This window comes from Aythya ferina, assembly GCF_964211825.1.
Source record: "Aythya ferina genome assembly, chromosome: Z".
Lineage (NCBI taxonomy): Eukaryota > Metazoa > Chordata > Aves > Anseriformes > Anatidae > Aythya > Aythya ferina.
This window is the reverse complement of record NC_140299.1, coordinates 57,436,936-57,461,216: the sequence shown is the minus strand read 5'-3', so window position 1 is coordinate 57,461,216 and position 24,281 is coordinate 57,436,936. Positions and strand designations below refer to the sequence as shown.

General features: G+C 40.0%; 2 protein-coding genes across 18 annotated transcripts in view; one reads left to right on the top strand and one right to left on the bottom strand.

Annotated features, from left to right (window-relative positions):
- Positions 1-12,915, bottom strand: part of PPIP5K2 (diphosphoinositol pentakisphosphate kinase 2) — a 51,418-nt gene extending 38,503 nt beyond the window's left edge. For 6 of the 13 annotated variants that reach the window (XR_014686976.1, XM_084503277.1, XM_084503285.1 and 3 more), the window contains exons 1-5: positions 12,135-12,315; positions 4,211-4,609; positions 2,761-2,956; positions 1,951-2,041; positions 964-1,049 (exon numbers count right to left, since the gene is read on the bottom strand). Coding sequence is in view for 12 of the 13 variants with exons in the window: in XM_084503277.1 (XP_084359403.1) it covers positions 964-1,049; positions 1,951-2,041; positions 2,761-2,956; positions 4,211-4,354 (517 nt within the window). In the remaining variant the exon portion in view is untranslated. Of the gene's footprint in view, positions 1-963; positions 1,050-1,950; positions 2,042-2,760; positions 2,957-4,210; positions 4,610-12,042; positions 12,316-12,371; positions 12,465-12,620; positions 12,702-12,895 lie in introns of those variants that run through there. The other 7 variants (XM_084503287.1, XM_084503288.1, XM_084503284.1 and 4 more) reach the window with 6 other exon arrangements.
- GIN1 (gypsy retrotransposon integrase 1) lies at positions 12,773-23,874 on the top strand. 5 transcript variants are annotated; one of them, XM_084503298.1, is made up of 9 exons: positions 12,881-12,909; positions 14,132-14,186; positions 16,028-16,173; positions 17,109-17,302; positions 18,395-18,700; positions 19,378-19,566; positions 19,663-19,827; positions 20,265-20,553; positions 23,021-23,874. In XM_084503298.1, the coding sequence occupies exons 3-9, from the start codon at positions 16,035-16,037 to the stop codon at positions 23,317-23,319; spliced, it is 1,581 nt and encodes a 526-aa protein (XP_084359424.1). In that variant the 5' UTR covers positions 12,881-12,909; positions 14,132-14,186; positions 16,028-16,034; the 3' UTR covers positions 23,320-23,874. The 5 variants fall into 5 exon arrangements, with proteins under 5 accessions (XP_084359423.1, XP_084359425.1, XP_084359426.1 ...); XM_084503297.1 differs by lacking the exon at positions 14,132-14,186 and having other exon boundaries at positions 12,773-12,909; XM_084503299.1 differs by lacking the exon at positions 14,132-14,186 and having other exon boundaries at positions 12,797-12,909; positions 19,438-19,566.
- Positions 23,875-24,281: the final 407 nt, after the last annotated feature.

Sequence of the window (24,281 nt, the reverse complement as noted above, 5' to 3'; positions counted from 1 at the left end):
AAATGTGGTAAAAGGGCTGGAAGGCATCTCCAATGAGAAGAGGACAAGGACACTTGGGTTGTCTAGTCTGGAGAAAAGGAGGCCAAGAGGTGACCTCATGTCTCTCTGCAACTTCCTGAGGAAGGGAAGTGGACAGGGAGGTGCCAGTCACTGCTCCCTGGGAACCAAAGACAGGCGCATGGGAACAACACAAAACTGAGCCAGGTGGTTCAGACTGGACATTATGAAAAATATATTTACTGTAAGGGTGGTCAAACACTGAAACAGGCTTTCTAGAGAGGTGGTTGATATCCCTGTCGGTCAGTGTTCAAGAGGCATTTGGACAAAGCTGTCAATAAAATGCTTTAGCAGTTGAAGTTTAGCCTTGAAGTGGTCAGGCAGTTGGACTAGATGATCTATTCTAGTAAGGGAAAGATTCAACAGCCTGAGTTGCTTCTGTCAACATCACTTTTCTGAAAAGTGAAATTACTGTTCATTGTAGTAATGTAAGTTCATGAATGCTGCTCTCCTTGGTGACATATTTGTGTCTCAGTGTGAGTTTGAAGGCCCTCATGTTCTAGTTGGTCTATACAGGCTCTGAGAGGACTGTGAGCCCAGAATTCAGAACCATGCTTCTCAGATGCATACTTGTACAACTTTTGGCAGGGATGGAGGTAATATTCTTCATGGAAGCTCATATGAGGCTACATTTTGGATTTCTATTCAAAATCAAAACAACATTGCTAAGACATATATGTTTGAGATACTGCTGAACAGTGTTTGCACAGTGGGTTGCACAGTTAACCCACAACAAACTTAACTAAATACCACATGAGAAACCAACCCCTGAGCCAATGAATATTAATTCTGTAGGAAGTGAAACTCAGCTTTCTGCTATGTATCTACTGCTGTCCAGTGGAAACAAAGACATCAATGGTTAATATTTTTGTCATCAGTTGTTTTTTTTTTTTTTTTTTTTTTTACCTTGTGGGTTGTTTGGATCACGGTTCAGAACTGCATAACGAGGAAGTAAAATGCCTTCAGATTTAAGAATACCATACACTTCCCTCCTAGAAGAACAAAAGTTCCGTAGTAAGACAGCAAATCCTGATACGATTTGTATTTTACAGTACACAAGTAAGAAAGGAGGAAAAATTATATATTTTCCTACAAAAAATACAACATAAGATTACACATATTATTATACATTAACATGCATGTTCTCTACTTATGAATATAATATTTTAAAGCTCACTGACACAGTGGTACCTTTGCAGTGCCTGCATCTGTATCAACAAAAGTGTCATTTGCTATATCAATTCTGTCCTCTCCTCTCTGGTAGGGTAAAAACAATTTGGGCAGAACAATTTTCTTGTTAAATGATTTTAACAGTGAAGAAGGACTGCAAAAGTTTATACTTGACAGAAACGAAAGGAATCCAAAATAGCAAGTCTGCACACTGTTCAGAGGCTCCAATGCTTATGTATTTTGTTCATTATTGTTAATATTTGCTATACATGATTGCAGCCACACAAAAAAAATCACTTTGAATTACCACATGATCTTTGGATACCAGCAACTCCCAGAAGTTTCCACTGAACAGAAAAAATAACCCTTAAGTAAGCTACATGAATTCTACAGTTATGGAAAGCCATGTGATTGCTATACATACCTCTGCTATACTTATTTTCTAGAGCTTAAGCTGTTTATTTGCTAGCTGTTATAGAAATGTATTACCCAATTACTACTTCGGTACATCTTCAGAGCTATCAATATAAAATCAGTAAAATGAAAAACACACCTAAACACATACCACAGAAAAATATTAAGACATTAATAAAACAAAATTCACTGTCATTTTATTTAGACTACTGTACAATGAATTGGAACTGCTGCTATACAATGCTAACAGATCCTCACTGTCTGGCTGAAAAGTAATTTGCTCTTTAAAAGTAGTTAATCATTACTTACCTGTCTTGTATTTGATACTGCATATTCAAGTCATTGATTATGAATGGATTCCTGAGTTTTGCATAGGCAACTGCTTTGTCCAGTGGAAATCCTAAAATGTTTGTTTAAAGAAAAATAAATTAAAACTGTAAGACACAACATCAGTAAGCAGTTTGGAATGTTCTTTTTCAAACTTTAGATACAAACAGCCATGGCTTAAGTGAGAGGATGTTCCCTCCCTCTCCTACAGACACATAACATCTGCTTAAGACAATCTTAAAACTGTAGCCTGATTTCAGTGTACATTGTCAAACGTAGCAGTCATCTCCTGTTCCATCTCCACACTCTACATTCCCTCCACTTCCTTAGAGCCAGAACTAAGGTTTCTATCATTCCTGCCTGAAAATATGTTTTTTAACTTTAGTCCAGTCACTGAACAGTCCCACAAAACCCCCCTAGACGTTAGAGATACACAAACACATGGCAAGAGATCCAACAGTCCCATTGGGAAAGGAGCATGACTTCACAGTTATTGGACCAAGTAAGCATTAGTTCAACGCTTACCATTTCTACTGGCTCCACAAATATTTGCCAATGGAGTAGTTATTTTAAATACCATGTGAGACAGGACTTTCTCAAGCTATTAAAACAGTATCATTTTAAAAGCTTGTATTTTTAAAGTCAGTTGTATTACATTAAACGAGACAAAGGAGTAGCTTCCTAGGGCAATCCAGTGAAACAAAAAGCAAGGCAGAAAAAAACTTAATAAATACTCAAATTGGAGAAAGTATTTAGATGTCAAAATATTTCTGGTATTATTAAAAGATTTACCTTTAGAATGAAAAGAAATGAGACAGTCACATAAAGGCCAGTTTTCTACTGGCTCATTCAAAATTACATCCTCTTCAAATATTACAACAGTTATGTACTTAAACATGGAGAGGCGTTCAAGAATTTCTTTCATTGGTTTGGATTTAGATTTCTTAGCCATTGAACATATCCCAACTGCAATTTGTCTTTCTGGTGGCTGAAGAGGGGGGGAAAAACAATTATTTTAAATCTTCTCAGAATGTAATAGGTGTTTTAGCAGCATAATATCACAGCATACATTTTCTGTTAAAATTAGTTTGCTAACTCTAATTCAGTTTCAGTCACGTAAATATCTAGCAGGCACCAAATTGCAGCATGCCACTGCACTTATGAAATTAAACTGTTTAACAGCACTACACTACTTTTTGTGAGTATTGTATCAGGAGCAAATACACAGAAGAAAAATTAAGTCATAAATGTCTGAAATCTTGCTTACAACTTTCTGTGAAATTAATCAGCGATTAATTTTTAAACTGTATAATTTTTCAAAATCTAGTAATCACAAGGCTTCTCACCTTGTTACCTAATATTAGAAGTGAATTACACTAAGAAAAATTAGCCAAACAAAATGTTACTCTAGATTTCTGAATGAAACTGTCTATGCACAAAATACGTTTTCTTGTGTATAGTCTATATTTTCGTTTATGTAATGAGCCTTTACAAATTTTATTTCCCACTAAACAGTCATTTCCTTGCATTTAAATTTCCTAGGCACACTAGCAGTCAGTTAAAATATAACATAATTCCCTAAAGTGGAATGTTGCAGTGTAAAAAGAAAAAATACTACCAAAAAAAAAGGTATGACATGGTAACTCATACACGATAACATTAGGAGTTTGTCAAAAGAAATGGTAATAATATCCAGTACACTCTGCAAGTATATTAAACTAAATTATAATGTAAGATTAATTTAGCATGCACTTTCTATACACCAAGGTAAAGAATAAGAATAAAAACATGTTGGATCTTAATGAAAACAACAGTAAGATGAAAAAAGAAATGTGATTTTCAGTTTGAACAGACTCTTCAAGGGTAACTCTACAGCAGTTGACAACATACACAAAATAAAAACTGTCCATCTATTTTTGCTATGAATTATACAAATAAAAATAACAAAGGCTTAGGCTATCAAGTTCAGTCCCAGAACCAAATCAAGCCTGCAGAGCTTGGCTGCCCTGAAACTCTGTATTAAGGTACAGCACATCCACTTCCAAACCCAAGGTAGACCTATTTTTCAAGTTTGCTGCAATTCTAAACATAACCAATAGATCATTGTCTGGATATGAACAGGTGTTTTTTTAATTTCAGAACACCATTTCAATATAACACTTTCCTGATTCAACATCACTTCAAAATAAAATAATGCTAGAGAACATACAGTATAGTACATGCATGCCCCTACAGTACATACAGAATCATATTCTTCTTCCTCTTCTTCCCCATGGTCATAAAAGTGTTCATAGTCCGTAGATCTGGCTGAATCCAACAATTCTTCTCCATCTTCTCCACCCACGAAGAATCTAGGAGGATCATTCTCTGTTGCGCTAACAGACATGATTACAAGATCTACAGAGAATTATGTAGAGAATGCAGCCACTTTGGCAGCTGAGATATTGGGCATGTTTCCCAGTGAGCTAGGAGCACAGAAGTCCTGTACTTGTTGATACTGCTTGAGCAGTGCTGCCACTGTGATGACGTCCGCCAGACACTGTTTAACTGGTATCACCTGCTCATTACTCGTTTGTGCTGTTGCTCCAAGAGACCCACAATTGGCTACTGCTTCCCTGAGATGACAGAACAGTTTTTTAACCTACAAAAAATATTAAAAAAATCCAAATAAGCATCAACAAGAAACAAAAAAAACAAAACCCACACTAGAGACAGGCACATAAAAATAGAAAATGCATTTGAACATCTATATACCTCTGAGAAAAGCATCAGAAATAAAGCACTACAGAGTACACAGTACTTATATATGTATGTTTAGTGCAAGGATAATACTTTCAAGGTATTTTCAAACGACTGACTCACATTTTAAAACGAGACAATATAACTCAGGAAAGTAAAACCATCAAACACATTTTTTCTACCTTAAAAGAACAGTAAAGTACAGCCCATATATTTTATACAACAGATGAAAGAAAAAAGTCTCCAGTATTTCTGCTACTTAGCTCCCATTCCTGTCATCAGCTGATCTTCCTCAACGTTTCCTGATCAAATGTGTAATAGCAAGCAGATGAAAATGCTAATGAAAAATATGAAGCCACCATTAGAACTATTCTTAAACATAATCCTATTCTTCCAAAAACAAAGTGACCCTTCTGTTTGAAAGCAGAACGTATGCGCCAACTTGATGTTATGTGCTTATTTATTTGCAACAAAGTGTTGCTTTATTTTCACATGGAAAAATTAATATTTACAGAGGTATATACTACCACTGCCTTCTATCAAAAGTACCTCAACGCAGTAATGTACCAGTGAAATGAGCACACATTGTGCCCTTTTAACCAGTCATGTGAAAATAAGATCTTGGCCAAGTAAGTTGGCTGCAGAAACAAAGACTTAGCACTCAGCCTTCTGTCATATTAATTAGTAATTGTTCTTGCTGTATGTTGTCCATGGCTTTATACCATTAATTACAATCCATTACAATTATTTAGAAAGTTAATAAGCAGCTAGTTGTTCAGAAGATCATCTGATCAAGTGCTTTAGGTTAAGTTGTCTATTAGTCAGGTCATTACGTAAGTGCCATTCAAAAACAATGCCTCAGCAGAACTCAATTTGACTTTAAATATCCGCCAAAATGACTGTTCTATGAACCAAGTGAAGCAATAGTAAATTTCCAACTGTGATCAGCCATTCAGCTTCCTCAGAAAGAGGGTGGTAAATGGAGCAAAAGTTACCTAGAAAGGATCTGTCATAAGTCAGAGAGCAATAGGTTAAGCATTGGTAAACAATATAGTTGCCTCTATCTCTGAGGCTGAGGTCTGAGCAACAGACACACATGGATCCAGGAGTGACAAAAGGCAATTAAAAACCCCTGTATCAAACATATTTCTTACACATCTGTTCTCCTCCAGTTTCATTAATAAAGTTACTTTCACATATCATATAAAATTGCAGCCATTTGTCCTTCAAGCAACAAGAGCATAATGAAACTTCAAACACCTAATTCACCTTACTCCCAAGAGAGTTAGAAATTAGATTTTATAAGAAATCAATTCTGTTTACAAAAGTGTGAAGAAAGCAAGTTTTACAGGTCCTATTTCTAGAAAGCTTCAGAAAGGTGAAGGTTACTTTGCCAACATATACTGGCAACTAATACAAATTTAGAAATTGTATTAAAGATTAAAAATAATAATAATAATAAAAAAAAGGTAGTGTGAAAAAGAAGTTTAGCAGTTCTCTTGGAACAGCTTCTTCTGCTCCTTTCTCCCTATCCAAAGTCTACAAACATAAAACATACATCTTAAGAACTTTTTAAAACTTAAGGTTTCCTTAAAGAGAAAGAAAATCAACCCCTTGAAGGAGATAAAGAGAAGGTCATCTAAAGGATTTGTGTTTTTTTTAAGCTTTCTTTTCCCTACATATTCATACAGTGCACTCTGTGACAACAGTAGAGGTTGTGGAGTTAAGCAATTGATGACTAGTTACTTCATGAGAACTTCCAGCAGTAGTTGAATCTTTAATTGGACGTGATTACTTCTCAGAGCAAGTTGTTAACAAACCATACAACTAAAGACTGAAAGAAAAGCACATCTGTGTCTACAAATTACAAAAAAGATAAACTGACATGTTTAACTCCCTCACAAACCTATCTGAAATTTACTGGTTTTCTACCTTCCTAACTTAGAGTCTGGAGAGCGTTCTTGTTGTTGGTGGTAAGTAAACCCATTAAGCGGAGCTTCGCTTGTGAAAAACAGACTTTGGAAAATCACCTACTCTGTTTGAAGTTAATACATCATTTCCTGCAAGGTTAATCATGTTGTTCACCCCTCTGAAGGCAGTCTGGTCTCTATTCCACTACTGTCTTTTAACAAGTAGCTTGCAAAGCACAAGCTTATCTCAACATTAGAGCTATGCGTCATATGTGTCACTCTTGAGCCAGTTTACAGGACTTCCAAGATACTAGTTTCAAGTAGAGAACTCTTTGTCATCACATAGTTTTCAACTGCAAACTCCTCCAGTTGTCGTGGAGGAATGTACACTCAGCATTATTGCTGGAAGACTGTTCAGAGTATCCACTTATAAACCTAGAGGAACACAACTGCGAATTTGAAACACACATTCTTATATCATCTTTGGAATAGATGTCTGTCTACTCCAGACCCATGTGATACGCAACTTGGTAAAATACATTAGGAAGGTATATGACACCATGAAACCTGGCAGAGCTCCAGCTGCTGTTTTGGATTCTTCAGGATTAGAGAGACAATGCAGGCAGGCATTTTCCGCATAGCCACTCGAATGCCAGCTCAAAATACAAATTACTTCTCAGCTGAACCAATACAGGATGAAGGATAGGATGCAATTCACTCTCTCCTATGGAGAGAAAATAAGTAGAAGTACTGCAGATGGAGTGAAAGAAATCTTGTAACTGATTTCTGCACTAGCTGTGCAGGTAGATAAGTTACTCGATTGTCATTTCCTAGTATTGCTACTGGGTCCCAGGGTTTCCAGACAATTTGTAAAAATACGACCAAAGACATAGGATCAAGAAAAGATACACTGACACACTTACAAATTACTGCATGGAATCATTGAATTACATATAAATTGGCATTCTAATTGCTGGTGGTTACCAGCTTATCTTCCACATAGCAGATGCTGCAAGCTACTGTCATTAGCATAAATTTGAGTCAGGATATAAATGAATACATTATTTATTTTCAGAATAAATGCTTTCAGAAATAGGAATTAAAGCTCTTTCCCTCCAAGTGTTTTGCTGCAGCAAAACCAAAGGAATCCACTTCTTTCTTGTGGCATGTGAAATAACAAGTGTCCAAGAAAATAGACATGGAAAGAGAAATCTGAGCGTAAGAAGCTGTGACTACAGCAAATAATTTACAGAAGTCTCCCAAAACTTCTACTGTAACCTGAGGTCAAAAAGGCAGTTATCACTACATGGTAACTAGATGACAGCTGGATTAAAACTTGTTTCTCAAGTTGTTTATCAAGGAGAAACAGCAAACTGCAGAGTACAGAGATGCAGAGCTCTCTCCTGAAACACAGTCACAACTCCCTCAGGAGGACTGTTAGCGAGATGCTTCAGCACTGTTGGGAGAAACTCCTACCACTGTTTACTAAGGAGGCCCCAATCTTGATGCCGCGGGCAGCAGGGATGATTCTTTTCAGCTACTATTTTCCTGTATTAATGAGTGTCCTGGTTTTGGCCAGGACTGGGTTAATTTTCATCCTACTAGCTGGTATGGTGCTGTGTTTTGGATTTAGGATGAGAATAATACTGGTAACACATCAATGTTTTAGTTGCTGCTGAGCAGTGCCTGCACAGAGCCAGACTGTTTCCTGCTTCTGGTGCTGCCCTGCCAGCGAGGAGGCTGGAGGCGCACCAGGAGCTGGGAGGGGACAGCCAGGACAGCTGGCCCACACCAACCAGAGGGATGTCCCACGCCATAAGGCATTGTCCAGTAGCAGCAGTGCAAGAGCAGAGACGCTCTGTGCTAGATCCTCTCCTACCTGGTGCATGAGCATACATGTAAGTCTCAGACAGTGAAGACTAGATGATTACATGGATGCCCCAAACAGAGAAGATTGCAATCTAAGCAAGACAAAATGCTAGACTTCCTCTTGGAATACACGCTGACACATTCCTAGAGAGATTAAAGCAAGAGAATTCAGGCAATGATCTCCTCCTGTGCAATGACCTTTCCAGGTAAAATTAATTAGACTATGTTGCCTTTCAACCTCAGCTGTTACACAAGGGTTTTCTTTTACAATTCACAGATTGAAAATCTGTTATTTTTGAAAAACTCAATTAAACTGAGTGTTGTTTCTTAAGAGGACTTTCAACTAAATGTACAACCAGTTCATTCTGCCACTGTTAAAGCTTCTTATTCATGAACACTGCATGAGATATTGTGGGAAAAACAAACAAACAAACAAAAACTAACCACACACACAAAACCAAAAAACACCATACCAAAGAATAAGAAAACAGTAAATTTGCTTATTTTAAATTCTCACCTTAAAATAAATTAATCTTAGGTTTTACCTGGCTAGCTAGGTAGCATTAAAATAGTACACTGCAAAGGAGAAGTAACTCTAAGTTTTACTACTATTAGTATCACTTACTAATAAAAGGTATATAAGAACATTCAAATTAGATAAAGTGATACACAGCCAAATTTAACATTAACATACAAATAGGGCTGTATCTGAACCACACATTTTGACAGCCACTAGGCACTCAAAATCTAGAGTTCACTCCAGCAGCACACTATATTCTTTTTCCTGACAGAACAGTTCCACAGCTTCCACAGCTATATTCCAACACAGGAATTCAAGAACAAAAAGTAATCTGTTAACACTTAGTAAGGACATTTCCACAAAGAGTTTTCCTGTCCCCACTGCTACATGTTTCAACAGCTCAGGAATCCAGCCCTGGTATTTCCATATTTACTTAGACCATAAAGATTAGCATTCCAGTAACTGTCAGCAACAAATCAGCTCAGCATAGCAGCAGTGGTGTGAACAGGCATGCACAACGGGCTCAAAGTTTTAACAGCTATGTTATGAATACTTATAAAAACATACTCAACTCCTGTAAAACTGAAGGCAAAGCATTTCACCAGATTTTCTTTTGTGTAGTGACCACTACCAGAAGAACAAACACTGCCTCTACTGCACTCTAATGGAAGTAATGGAACAAAAACAGCGTAAGAAACATTTCTCATCTGTTATCTCACAGGAAAAAAAAAAAAAAAAAAAAAAAAGAACAAAAAACAAAGACCACATCATACACTAAGTAGCTATACAACATTTCTAAATCAGGAAACTCAGTAGAAAACTACTTTTGGAAACATAACAAAACTACAAAAGACTTTGCAACATTTGTATGTTCACATTCAACTGTAAAAGCAGCGTAACTGTTGCTCATCTGTTACAGCATTCTATACATGAAACATACAAAGATACACAAAACAAGTCCTTTCCTTGGCCTGCCCCCTATACTGCTCTTTTTAACAATTCAGCTCTTACTGCTGTAGGCATATTCAAACCACTAGGAGACAAATACCAGTTCCATCCAATTCAAATTAAGCAGTGAAAATATGACTGTTTTAATAGCAATTTTTCAGGTTGTCTCAGAAAGATGTTAGTTATAGCAGCTCTAACAGGAAGATGTCAAAAAAGCTGCTATAACTAACATTTTCCTTACCTGCACAAATAACAGCAAAAACGATTGCCTCACTACCGCTAAAAGATATCTGATCTGTTTTGTAACTCCAATTCTGCAACCCAATTTAAGGTGCAAACAAACCACAAAAGAAGGTTTGTTCGTTGGGTTGTCGGTGGCGTAGGAAGTACATGCAGGAGGGAGCAGAAGAGACACAGAAAGAAGGACAAATTGACAGAGTTTGAAAACTGGGAGCTAACGGCATACTCACATATGCGACTGTCAAGTGTAAGAACACAAGTGCTCCAAAATCAGACAGAGGTGACACTATGAGAATTACACAACAGAGAAGCTGAGGAGTAGTCTGCATTTGTTGCTTTTAGTAAGCCACTCGGCTGTACCCAAAGGCCTACCACAGCTCCCACACTGTCAGATGAAAAGCCATGGCCTATGTTAAAGACAACTGCAAACAGGCCAAATTCCTTCCGTTTACAGGAATGCCACAAATATTTTGTACACTGTTCCAAAACCATTCTCATATAGTACTTCACGTATTACTCAACCAGAAAAATTAACAGCTCCCTTTCCACAACTGAGAGTGACCAATCTTTCAGTTTCACTTCACTACTCTACTAAAACCTGAAGAAGCATTCTGAACAACCAACAAGAGCCAGTAGTCTTCCTTGACAGTTATTTGCTCCAAATGTTTTCCCTGTCCTGTTAATTATTGCACTGTTACCTGCACTCCATCTTCAGCTCTTAAGTGCACAGGTGCTTTTACTCACGCTTTTTTTTTTTTTTTTTCCCTGCTTGGTAACCACAAAGACGTTTTTCTGATAAACCCCTTGAAACCACTGAGACAGGAGGGAACAGAAACAGCGTTTGCCCTGCTCCACTCAAATGCTCTGACCATTAGGCTGCCATAATCCAACTGCATGATCCCCGTTCACCAACAGTTTTCTTTAAAGCTGTGGGTTTCTTCTAACAAGAGAGAGCTCCCTGCTCCAGGTTCCAAGTGGAAAGTACCTACTGTGCCAAAACTTAACAGCATGATGCCTATGCTCCAGACCAACAGGAGTCCACCTTACTGGCATTTTCTACCAGAAACAACTGTGGCTGGTGCTACTTGCAGAGGGGCTTATATTTCTTGAAATAACATAGTTGGACTAGCCAACGAACTACAGTTGCCCAAATCTGCCAGATACATGGATGTTTTTACCCAAGAACCGTACTACCTACATGCTTGTGCCTAATGTGGGGTTTCAACCTGACCCTCCGTATCAACGCAGCATAGCCCTGCCGACTAAAACTTTACAGCTGCTCACAACCATATGAACCAGGGTTCTGTTAAAAAGCCAGCTTACAGACAGCAAAGACATGCGCTTTATGTTGTTGAAGAATGAGGTTTCTAGTCTTAAAACACAACGGCCATAGTTTTCAGACAGTAACCTGTTGGCTGACTTACCCGTGTTTGATTTCATTCCTAGTGATTCTGCAGTTAAGCAAAATATTTCTAGACATTTTGTGTTAACAAAGTGAAATATCTTTTCAACGCAAATATCTTTCCCTCATCAAATTATTCACTTGCAGAATCGTTTTTTTCCTAACATCTCATTGTTTAAAAGTACTACTCTTCTGCATGTGTATGGAGGTCTGCTGAAACCTACTCAGAGTTTTAAATTGAGGCACCCCGAATACTGCATTTACCACAGCCTTCAACCCCTTAGCAGTCAGAGAGTGGAAATGGGAAAATCAACCAGTAAAATAATTCAACACAAGAGTCAGAACTACCTTAAGAGAAAAAAAAAAAAAAAAAAAGCATTCTGCTGAACATCACTGTCCTCCCTTCAAGACAGAAAAGGAGAACTTTTTAAAACAGGCAAACAAACCGAGGTTTGGCATGCACGGCCAGCGCTCCCGCACAGCCACGGCGCAGAAAACCTCCGTGCCACGAACCGCCCAGTCCATTCCCCAGCCGAACCTGGCCGAACACACCGCACGCAGCCACCGATGCTCTTAGCGACTCCGGGCGTTCGGAGGGAAGGGCGCCTTTTGGCGGAGACCCGCTTCGGGAACGCGAAAGCAGCCCCTCCTCCGCCTTCTCGCGGGCAGAGGCGCCTCTTTCTCCGACTTTCGACTTGCAGAGATGCGACAGCCCAGCCCAGCCCAGCCCAGCCCCACGGCCCCGGCAGCCCCTGCAGGCCCGCTCCCCTCTCACCGCAGCGGCCCGGAGCACCGCCCAGGCAGCGCACGGGAGCCGCCCCCCCGGCCCCACGCTCCTCACACGGTCGCGCCCCGCCAGCACCGGCTGCACCCCCGCGCGGCTTTGTTACGGCCCGAGCCTTGGGCACTGCGGCGCTGGGGGGGACCGGGACGAGGGGGGCGGGCGCTCCGAGGGCCCCCCAACCGCCGCCAACGGCCCCCAACGGTCCCCAACCGCCGCCAGCCTCGCCTCGCCTCGCCTCACCTGCGCGTGGCGCCGGCACCGCCCCCGCCCCCCTCCCATGGAGGAGCCGCCGCCGCCCCGTGCTCGTGCCCGTGCACGAGCGCCCGCGCTCTTTCCCGCGCCCCGCCCCCCGCGGCTTGGGCCCCGCCCCCGCCCCTCCCCGCCCCATACTGGCCGCCGCCGCCGCCGCCGCCGCCGCCGCCGCCGCCGCTGCGCTTCCGGGAGCGCCACATAAGTCCCGCCTGAGGGGCAGCAGCCGCCGCGGGGAGCAGGGCGGAGGGGAGCGGCCGCGGTACCTCGGCTGCAGCCGGTGAGTGCACGGCGGCGGCGGCGGCGCCCCACGGCCGGTTGGGGGCCCGGGGGCGCGGCGCGCAGGGCGGGGAGAGGTGGGAGGGGGGAAGGAAAAAAAGATCGCATCGGCGCCGCTCTGCGCATGCGCGGGTCTTGCCGCGCTGAGGTGCCCGCACCCGGCGTGGGCGGCGCGGTGGCTGAGGGCGGCGCGGTGCATGATGGGGGTTGTAGTCTGGAGGGCGTGGCGGGAGGGGGGTGGCGGGGGTCTCTTCCCGCCCGGTGGGCTGCCATGGCCGCGGGCAGGCGGCGCCATCTTGGCAGCCCCCCGTGGCGCCCTGGTGCCGAAAGGTGCGGCCGGGGGTGCTGGCTGCGGGGCTGGAAACCGCCTCGCAGTTACTGTGGTGTTCATGGGGGAAAGTGGGCGTTAAAAAGCGAATTAGCCGAGTGTTGGGAGCCACAACTGCTTTGGCTAAGATGCTGAAACAAAGAGTTATAGGGAACTTCCACCTTGTGCTTTCTTCTCCTCCTCCTTAAAAGGTGTTGAGAACTGATTAGCACCTGTATAATTATGCCATTTTTATAGAGTCCCATATACAAGTAATGGCAGAGGTAGCACGTGAATTACCTGTAGCAATGATTTTTTCTAAAATAAAACTGGAAGATCATGTAACTTGTTGTCTTCAGATTTACTTTTTTTCCTAGGATAGAGCAAAACAAACTATAAAGACCTTAGCACAGGGGGGAAAAATGAGCAGGGACACAGGAAACCAAATATACAGGCAGGAAGCACTCTTAATGTCTCCCTTCTGGGCAGTGATCCAGCAATCTGCTCCAGTACTTAAATCAGTTGCTTTAGGTTCCTGCTCGGTACACTAAATGCATGTGGATGCTACATGATGTGTTCTTTCTTCCCTGGTTTATGTGCACTCCACCCAGTTTTTATAGCAGAAACTGGCACAGCAGGAATGAAGACAGTTTCTCCTCAGCTGAAAAGAGGTCCTGCTCAGGTGTATCTTCTGGATGTGCAACATTGTTAATTTTTTTAGAGCCCACAGCCATGTGCTGCACAGGAAACATTCACTGTCTCAAACAAGACATGCACAATAAGCAAAAACTACAGGAAGAATACAGGCTGTTCTGGAATGTGTTTTCTTGCCATGTGTGAAAATCTGTCAAACCAAAATGGTCCATTATCCCAATGTTTCAGTGAGGAATTATACCTAGCTACTTTTGACTTCCAGATGTGCTTGGGTAACTGCTGATTCACATTCAGGAGAAGCCCTGAGCGAAGCTTAAGTGTGTATCCCTTGTAGATAGAGTGCTGGTAAAGAACAGTTAAAATAATCTTTTCTTATCAGATATACTAGTTAATCAACTGCTTTAAAACAACAAAAATAATACTTTTATCATGGTAGCCTCACCTTCCTTCCTGCTCTTATCCAATTTACCAACTCTGTCAAGTGTTTTGGCTTGTACTATCAGCTCTAAGTTTCCAAGAAACTGCTCTGCCAGCCAAGATTGCTAGAAACAGTGCCATGTTCTGGCTTCACTCCTTCCTATTCTGAAACACCCTCTTTCCTGGTAGAGAGGGTTGTACTGCTAAGCATTTTATCTGTACGAGTTCTCTCAATTAGGAGAATTTTGCTTTAAAATTGTAATGTTGAATGACAAGAGACTTGGCTGTTTTCGAAAGCCAGGTCTTGGTTATGTAAAACAAAGTATTCAGTGGGGCAAAGGTCTTGTCATTACTTGAATGTGAAGTTCCTGGCATTCATTTGGCGTTGATAACACAGCCCAGCTATATACGAGGAATATGATATTCTATAAATAACATACAGTATTTTACTTTCTGGGAGAAACAGTGTGACTAAAAGCAGACATAATCACAGTAGAGCTCTTTACCTCTTTCCAATTCCCGGTGTAGTAAAGGCAGGTGAGAATCTCAAAATTGGAAAATAAATATCCCGACTTACACATTAATCTTTCAAATAGCATCACTGCATGATGAAATTGCATGGATGCTGGAGTGACTGGATATTGTCATTATCCCTACAGTCATGTGCCACTTAGCAGATAGGGCAGACAGCCTGATTATTGCTTTTAGCAGGCTATGCATTGCCATGCTGTGTAGTCTTGGGACACTGCAAAGATAAGAAATTTGGCGAATGCTCTGGATAACCAGCATTCATTAAAAAATTATGACATGGCAGACTCCGAGTCTGATCGTGCTCTTGTAGGAGGCAATTAGAGCAGGATCAAAGAGCTGCTTCATCTACTAGTTTATTAATGCAGGAGCAGACCTTAAAAAACAACAACAACAAAAAACAACCCTGAAATCACACAGTGTCTGCATGAATATGTCTGCCTATCATTAATTGATAATTATTTTGAGGCTACTCATGGTAGACCTAAACTTTTCCTGTGCCAATGACGCATTTTCCTAATGATATTTTAGTTTATTAATATGATCAGAACAGTCAGCCCATGTCAGGGAATTAACTGCCTACTTATGTGCAGAATCACATTTGGGACTTCAGAATCCAGATGTCAGACGAATTAATGATGAAAATAAATTTGTCAGTCTCTGTCTGGGGAGTTGGTTTCTCCTATTTGTCTGTTTTCTCATCAGGGTGTCTATTTGGACACATTTAATCCCCAGCACAACTGTATGGGGAAACTATCCAAATGTTTAAGAAAAGTTATTTCTTTCTGGTTTCATTTTTCTCCCCACTCTGCAATGAATACAGTGGAAGACTCCATCATTCAGAAGTTTTAAAATATACATTGACAAAACTAACCTTGTATACAACAAAGTAGTGTGCTCAATAGTGTTCCTTATCCTTATCTCTCATGTTGATGACAGCATGGGTTATCAAAAGCAGTGCAGTGCATGGTGTGATAGGCTCTCAGGGGCACAAAGCTTGAAAGATATGAAGCAATTCATAGGATTAAAATACAGCTGCCCTAAGCTTTCTGGAGAGAGAGCTCAATTGGATCAGTCAACATGCTGCATTATCAGGATACCTCTGTCTAACTACAGTAATCCAGTAAATTAAACGAGCCTAAACAAGGAGAAACTTGAAGATATGCTGCTCTGGCAGTTGCTCAATCTGACAAGTATTGTGCATTTTGTGCAGGTTAGCAATGGTACGCAGTGGAAAAAATGGTGGCCTCCACCTGAAGCAGATTGAATACTACAAAAGAACGGGGGAATATCATCCCACCACGTTATCAAGTGAAAGAAGTGGAATCAGGAGAGCAGCCAAAAAATTTGTTTTCAAAGGTAAACATATTATTTCAAACTAATTGGAAATTTTAATTTTTTAGGTGAAGATGTACTGATACAAGAATTGAAAGTGCTATCTTGCTCTGCAGAATGCTATGATGTTAATATACATCCTTCATGAAACACACAGGCTGCCTATCCCACGTTAATATATAACAGAATGTTTGCAGAAACACTACCTGCTTGAGTCCTTACTGGAAAGGTTTTATGTATCTGTCTGAAAGCCAAGCCTTGTTTTAGATACTAGATTTGTATCCATTGCAACCCACGATTCATAGAACTGCAGGAGGACAAGCCCTGGTCTGCAGCTATTGACAGGGAACATTTGACCCTGGGCTGGAGCACCCTGGATGTGGGCAGCAATGCAAGCATGGGTTTGCTGTCTGTCACCTTGGAGCCTCCACACCCACCCTAGCTTTGTTGTATCCTCAGGAAGAAATCTGCAGGTATTGAGCCTTGGTGGTTTGCTTTGTGCTCTCAATCCCATCAAACCTGCCCAGCCTTTGCAGAGAAAAAAAGCAGGAAGGAGTTAAAGCTGCGGATCACAACATACAGTTACTTGGCAGGGAGGCAATATGCCTCATAACACATCCTGCATTCCCTTCTCACTCCCAGCACTAGGTTTAGTTTCTGATGGACTTCCCATGAGACCATAGTTTGCAGTCTGACTTGACCTTGTAACACCTCATGTCCAGGTTAATAAATACTGGTGAATGCTTGGCTCTTGGGAGAAAATAGTTAAAAAGAAAATTCAAACAAACACACAGACAAAAACAAACAAAACACCAAAAACAAAACAAAACCTACTTTCACACAAAGGTAAAATGAAGATGGCTTATTAAATTCTATACTGGGTCATGCCCAGTAGTTTACTAAACTAAACAACTGAAGAAGGCAAAGCACTCATGTACTTCCTGGTATTTTTCTTCCAGAAAATAAATTGTTCTATGTTGGAAAAGACAGAAAACAAATGCGCCTGGTAATTGTTTCAGATGAAGAGAAGAAAAAAGTGCTTGCGAAATGCCATGAAAATGCTGCAGGCACACATCACGGTATATCAAGGACACTGACTTTAGTGGAATCTAATTACTACTGGACCTCTATAACAAATGATGTCAAACAGTGGGTATGGTTTCATAGCTACAGAATATTTTTTTAATGTAGTCTGTGTTGCAAGCATTTTGTAATCATACGACTTTGATACAGTAATCACCCATACTGCTTCATGATGAGGAAACATAAGCTAACAATCAAACTGTAAATTGACTGTATGCCGAAGCACAGTGCTTTCTTTTTCTTTTTTCTTTTATTATTGACCTTGTAGTTTGCAATATGTTAGCCAATGGTAGGGAGCCATACTGCATTTCAGTATGCGGGTCACATGGGGTCTTTTGGAGGGATTTCTTTGGCAAGCTGTATTGCCTATCTGCATTAAGATGCGGTGTACAGCTGGCCAGAGTGGCTGCTGGCGGATGAAAATTGGCTTCTGCCTTCAAACTAGGTGTGTTTGGGAAGCAGGTAAGCAAATTGATGCTTAGGACTGTTCCTTCTCCTCCTTCACCCAAATATATGTTCACATAATCCCTAGGCAGAACATGATCCATGAGCAAACCCTATGTAAAAATGTTCCTTGTGGCAAAATTATTGCTGCTATCAGCTTGCTGTATCACCTAAGTATTTAGAGTCCATGTGCAACTGTAACATGAACTGAAAATGAGTCTTTGCTTTCGCTTCAGACTTAGAAAAGTCTGGTTCTGTCCTGTAGCTAAAGCTGACCCGTGTTCTGTATGGCTGATGGTGCTTACTGCCAATGTTTGACAGCCACAGCATACTCAAAAGAACCAAAAGGGAAATGATTGGGATTTTTTTCCTTTCAATCCAGATGTTCCATACTTCCTTTAGCATTTACAGATTATCGTTTTAAAGTTTATACTATGGACCTGAAAGAGCGCAGTGCTCTCAGGATGAGCACAGTTCATCCTGAACTGCTGTGCATTTCCTTTCCCTGGCCTTCACTATTTGATTTTGTTTTGTTTTTATCCTGGGGCTGAAAAACCTAATGACAAAAAATCATAGGAAAAGATAAAAACGAGTTCATCTGACATTGCCTGGGTCTGACCTGACCTAGAGAGGAATAATGGAGATTTATGATATTTTGTTGTTGTAAACCTTCTATATCACTTTTTATTGATAGCATCTCCCCTGGTTTCTGCACTAGGTATATGCATGCCAGCATTGCCAAGTGGCAAAGAATACAACCACCACCACGCCCAAACCACACCCTATCAAAGCAGAGGACCCCTGGACAGCAGTCACTGTAGCCCTAATGGGACCTTTTAATGTTACCAACAGAAGCCACAAGTATATCATAATCATGATAGATTTGTTCACAAAATGGGCTGTTATTTTGCCTCTGTGTGACACTTCAGCAGCTGAAATTGCTAAGGCAATCATCAATGTATTTTTCTTATATGGACCACCTCAAAAAATGCCTATTGATCAAGGGAAGGAGCTTGCTCATCAGGTATGTCTTTACATAGGTTTTGTTTGTTTGTTTTTGAGAAAAATACTTTTTTTTTTTTTTTCCCCATAATAATTTTAGGCCATTCTTGTGGGGAAAAAAAATACATAAATCCGATACCCGAATGTTTATTTTCTTTAATCAAAAAAAGTAGGTTCAGAAATTGACAAACTGATTATTTGCAATTGTAATTGCAAAATATTAATTGTAATAATTGTAATTGTAATGCAGCATTTCCCAGGGTTGTTTTCTTTTGGTAAAGAGCAAAAAATGCATAATGTGTATCTTGCCACTTAATTGGAGTGGCTCAAGCTTTCACATACCAACATGTTGCTGTATTTCGTCTGTCAAGTATTTCATATTGCTCAGTATAGCAGATAGGCCAATGTCAAAAATATCCTTAGATACAGTGATAAAGAAGAATTACTCACTCTTTGATCCCTTCAGAGATCATGAAATCATGAGGCTATGATATGGAAAAAATGACAAATTGTGTTAGTGGCAGAAGTGCTTTTAGAAACCATCTATTACTGGCTCCAGAGCTATACTGATTCCTTTAGCTCTCATTCCTAAGTCTGGACTGTTACGTGGGAATATGTATAGAAGAGTTTTGCTTGGCCATCATCTTACCAACAAAGTAGGTAGAAACTTTCAATAATTGTCTTCTTTTTCTTTTTAAGATAAACAAAGAACTATTTGCGCTGTTTGGAATGAAACAAATAGTATTGTCTTATCCTCAGACTGATGAAGTAAATGAAAGAACGTGCAAGACAATCAAAGCTTTCCTTAACAAATACTGCACAGACCATCCAAATGATTGGGATGAACATTTGTCTGCTATTGCCTATGCATTCAATTTGACTAATTTGGTAAGTCAAAGTTCTTCCTTTTTTGACTGAAGTCCTCCAAAATGCCTGCAAAATGGTATGTTAAATTTGCTTGCTTTTTGCTCCCCACTTAAACAGGAGCCAGATCAAACCACTCCCTATTTCCAAATGTTTAATCGTAACCCATATGTTGTTGAACCAATGAATGTATGTATGGAAGAAGACAATATGTTTGCCAAAATATTTGAAGCAACCAAAAGAGCCAGTCAAGCACTGGAAGAAGAGAAAACCTCAGACTGTCAGGTAAATGGTATAATTTCAAATTTTCCTAGGATGGGGACAGAAGAGAGAAAAGATGGAAAGACTTGAGGTTCAAAGTATAACCTTTAGCAATACATATTTTTTTCTTCTCTTTGGCCTGGGATCTCTAGATTCCAGCATACATATGCTTGTATGCATATGGAAGGAGTAAACTTGAGAGGAGACCTTTTTCCAGGAGATTCATGTTTGACTTTGAGGGCTAAGTATGCATGGAAGCTGAAAAACATTGCCTATGGACTATTGACTTAGAACATGAAGATAAAATCCCCTTCTACAGAACTCTCCAGCTTTACACATTATGAATTACACACATCTAAAGACATCTAATATTTTTGATATTGCATTATTAACCAATGTTATGAAAATACATGATTACTTCTGGAAAAAGGAAATGTACTTCATATCTATATCTTTTGCAGGTGGAGAAAACCTCTTCAGATGAACAGAAAACCAGAAACAAAATCACTGTCAAAAAGAAGACAAAGCAATTAAATACCCTTCAACTTAAAGTTGGTCATGAAGTTCTCAGACAAAGAAAAAACTGGTGGAAAGATGGTCGTTTCCAGTCAGAATGGGTTGGTCCATGTATTATAGATTATATCACAGATAATGGCTGTGCAATTTTAAGAGATGCTACAGGATCCAGGTTGAAAAGACCCATCAAGATGTCTCACCTCAAGCCATACATAAGAGGGTCCAATGAAAAAGGTATTTACATGTGTATTTTATGTGCGTGTATATATGTTTGTATGTATTTTTGTTAAGTTTTCCTGTCATGTCTTGGTGTTAGGTGAGGTAGTGAGCAAGTATCATTCACTCACTAGTGTGAATTAAACCACTGGGTAGTAATTACTGTAATCAATTTTCAGTAATGAGAGCAGTGAGTGTGAGTGGCTTTAAACCTATGCAGAGCATGGAACAGAGCTAATGAATCATGTTTAAAGCCTGTGTAAAAATAGTTTCCATTACAGTTGCTTTTAATATGTGGTTTGGCCCTGTTAATGCTGGCTGGCCCAAACATGTGAGAAGTATAATTCAGCTGAACTATATTCAAAAAGCATTTTTTAACTCCTATGTTCCTGTTTTGATATAGACAGGATTCACATTAATTTTCCTCATGCAATGGGAATGTAATTTCTTTTGCCTTATCTGACTAGTATATATGGTACCTGTTTAGGGTTTATTTTTGAGCAACCAAAACAGCCTATTTGCTAAAACCTTAAAAAACAAAGACTACCTCAGAGAGCTGATTTTTGAAGAGTTAGTTTTAAGTTTCAGTACTGAAGAGGTGAACAGATTTCTTGTCCCAGAGCAATAAAATGTCATGCTCAAAAGTAGAATTTGCGGAAATTCCCAAACACTTGGGAAATCAACTGACAATGTTACTCTTACACATTCAGTGTACTCTTTTGCAATGGTGCTGCTTTAATCAAACAACAGCAGCTGTTTCTTTTCTGCTGATGCTATCTTTGGGTCACTTCAGGCATTTGGAATAAAACAAGTACTCAGTGTTCGGAAGACTTTTGTCTCAGAACTGCTTTGTTCAGGGTTCTTGAAATGAAATTCCTACCCTCTTGGCATGTGTGGTTAAGTCCTGATTCTTCAAAATGCATAAACTGCATTGAGACAGCCACCTCTTCCATCACCTCCTAAAACTGAGGAGCTTGCAAAGCTGAAACTAATTCTGTAATTTCACATAGGAAGCTGGTATTGAGGCCACTTGTCAGCCTCCATTGCAGTTTGAGTAAACAAGAACAGCAGTGTCACATTGCTTCTCCTGGACACTGCTCTGCGTCTCATTCTGCATCTTCCAGCTCTTTGCTGAATTACTGAGCTGTATGGAGGAAGTCACATACGTGTCCTGCAGGCAGGTCCTCTCCAGCTGCTGCAATGACTTTGGAATGTGGAAAAAGTGCATCTTAGGTGAGGTATCTGTGGTCTGTAGGTGTTATTAAGTATTTTGCTTACACTTCAGATTTTGGAGCAGCGTATCTTCTCTGTATAACACTAGAAGCATGGATTTAGACTCTTTAAGCAGGAAAGACAAGTCCTGGAAATGGAGTGCTTATTTTTTTTACATGATTTGAAAATCTTCTGCAGGTAAGAAAGGGCAAATAGAAGCAAGGTATTTTTCAAACCTTTTGTAACAATCTTGACCTAAAGATTACTCTTGAGTCAGTGCATTGATATATGCTCTTGGTATAGGCATTACAGATTAAAAGTCTGTGTGGACCTGGGTTGTTGCTTGCTACCCAGATGTTTGTATAGCCTAGTAGAGGTTGCAGGACACCATGCAGATGTACGTAAGTACATCTGTGTGTCTGAAGCAATACTTTTTCTTGTTTGAGTGTTGTTTATTTTAAATATTAATCTCAATAGAATCCCAGTGGCTCCAGTGCTCAGACAATTCAGAAGTGCAAATACTTTGCACTTCAGATTGAGGACACATCTGTCAAGAAACATAACTTGCGAAGGAATTTGTAGCCCCTAAAATACTTGATTTGATGTAAGGGTCCTCATGTGAGTAAGAAAGTTGGCCCTAAGTCATCTTCCAAAACAAAAGTATAAACCCCATGAGGACAGTTACACATTTAATTTGGCTGGTCAGACTATTTTTATTTTATTTGAACTCACTTGGAAAAATCAAACATAGCAAGCATATGCTAGATAGAAGAGAAGTTCAATAGTACCATACAGAAGCAATCAACATTATGGCCTTTACATTCTATAAAACTGTTTTATTTCTTTATTTCTTAAAGTCTATTGTTTTGAATTGTGATTTCCCAGCAATAGTTAGGAGATGACACATTACTTTGTGAGTTGGTGTACAACATGGAAGAATCTGCATGCCTGTTCTTGTTTGGTATTATTAGTTCAGTAGCTGACTATGACAGGCCTCAAGCTAGTCCACTGACGTAGCAAAAAAAGAAGAAAAAAAAAAGGCAACCTTCTTAACATGAAGTACTGCAAGCATTATTTTATGGATATATGAGATGCAACCAAATATTTGGTGCTTAGTGAAATTAGCACCATGTAATCAGATTCCTGCCACTCAAACTTTCTTGTCATCTTACAAAAATAGTTTTGAAAAGTAAGTTGGCAACTCACTATCATTTTAAGTATGGCTTTCAGTAAACTAGGACCATCTACTTTAATGGGTACTTTTATTTTGCAGACAACCACTACTTCTTACAAGGTGCAGTAGTTGTTGACCATGACTACATTGGTGTATCTGAAAGATCATATACTCCAAGCCAGCAAGACCCTATTGCTGAAGGGGAAATAAACACCTATGCAAGAGGTGTCATGTCTGTGGCGCAAATGCCACCTTCAGCCTGCAAAGACCAAGATCCAACAGATGGCAAACATCAGTCTGAGGCAACAGAAGATCATTGCATTGAACCAAACAATGCAAAGCCAGAGCAATGGCCTTCACCTTGCTGGACACTTCCGACCAAGATAGAAGACACTTAAGCAAGCTGTCTCCTGTCATAGTTCAGTGGCAGTTTGGAGCACCTGTGGCAGACTGAACAGTTCTAAATTCCACAGCCAAATCCACTTTACTCTATGAATTTAAGAATACTGCAGGTATTCAGTGGTTAATTTATATGGGCATTAAGAAGCAATCACTCTGTTAACAAAATGTAGGCACAACCTAGTAAAAGCACATGTTCTACTACTGTTTGAATTTAAGAACACTATAAGTGTTCTTAAGTGTAAGTGGTTAATTTACGTGGGCATTGAGAAGTAATCACTGGAGTACCAGAAATACTGTCCCAACCTAGTGAAAGTGTAAGTAGTTTTCATTGTGCATTTGAATTCCAATTTTTGCTGGTAAAATGGCAATATGGCCCAACCCTACTGTCACCCTCTCAGGACACAGCACATCCTTTCACAGTAATGACATTTTCATTAATCCTTACCTGACTCATTGCTAATATGTAGACGTATTGTGGGATAAATATGAACTAAGCAACTTAAAATCTTTTTTTTCTCCCCTGTACAAATATAAAGAAGATTATGTTGTCATTTTCTTGTTGAAGAACTGTTTCTCATTCTTTCTGAGAAGCTGCAAGCTTGGACTTTCACAGGTTTTAATTTGTAGTCTAACTCACCGCTCTAAGATCTCACAAAACAGTAAAGCCATCAAAATCAAATACAGCGAGTATTTTGCATATGAAACAGTGCGGCTTTCGCTGCTCCCTGCTCATCAAAGCTCTGCTAAGGAGAGCAATTTCAGTTCCTCACATGTGGCAGAATCTTAGCAGTGGTCAGCATTCATTTGTGCTTTCCTCACAAACATCTGGTTTCCCTGACTTCTTCCCAGATCTAGCGTGGGTTTGGAGATTTCCGCTGACAGTTCTCTAGGAAAGGTGAGGACCAGCATTACTTATTCTCTGAATTCCTTGAGTAAGTTATTACAGGCTTCCTGCAAG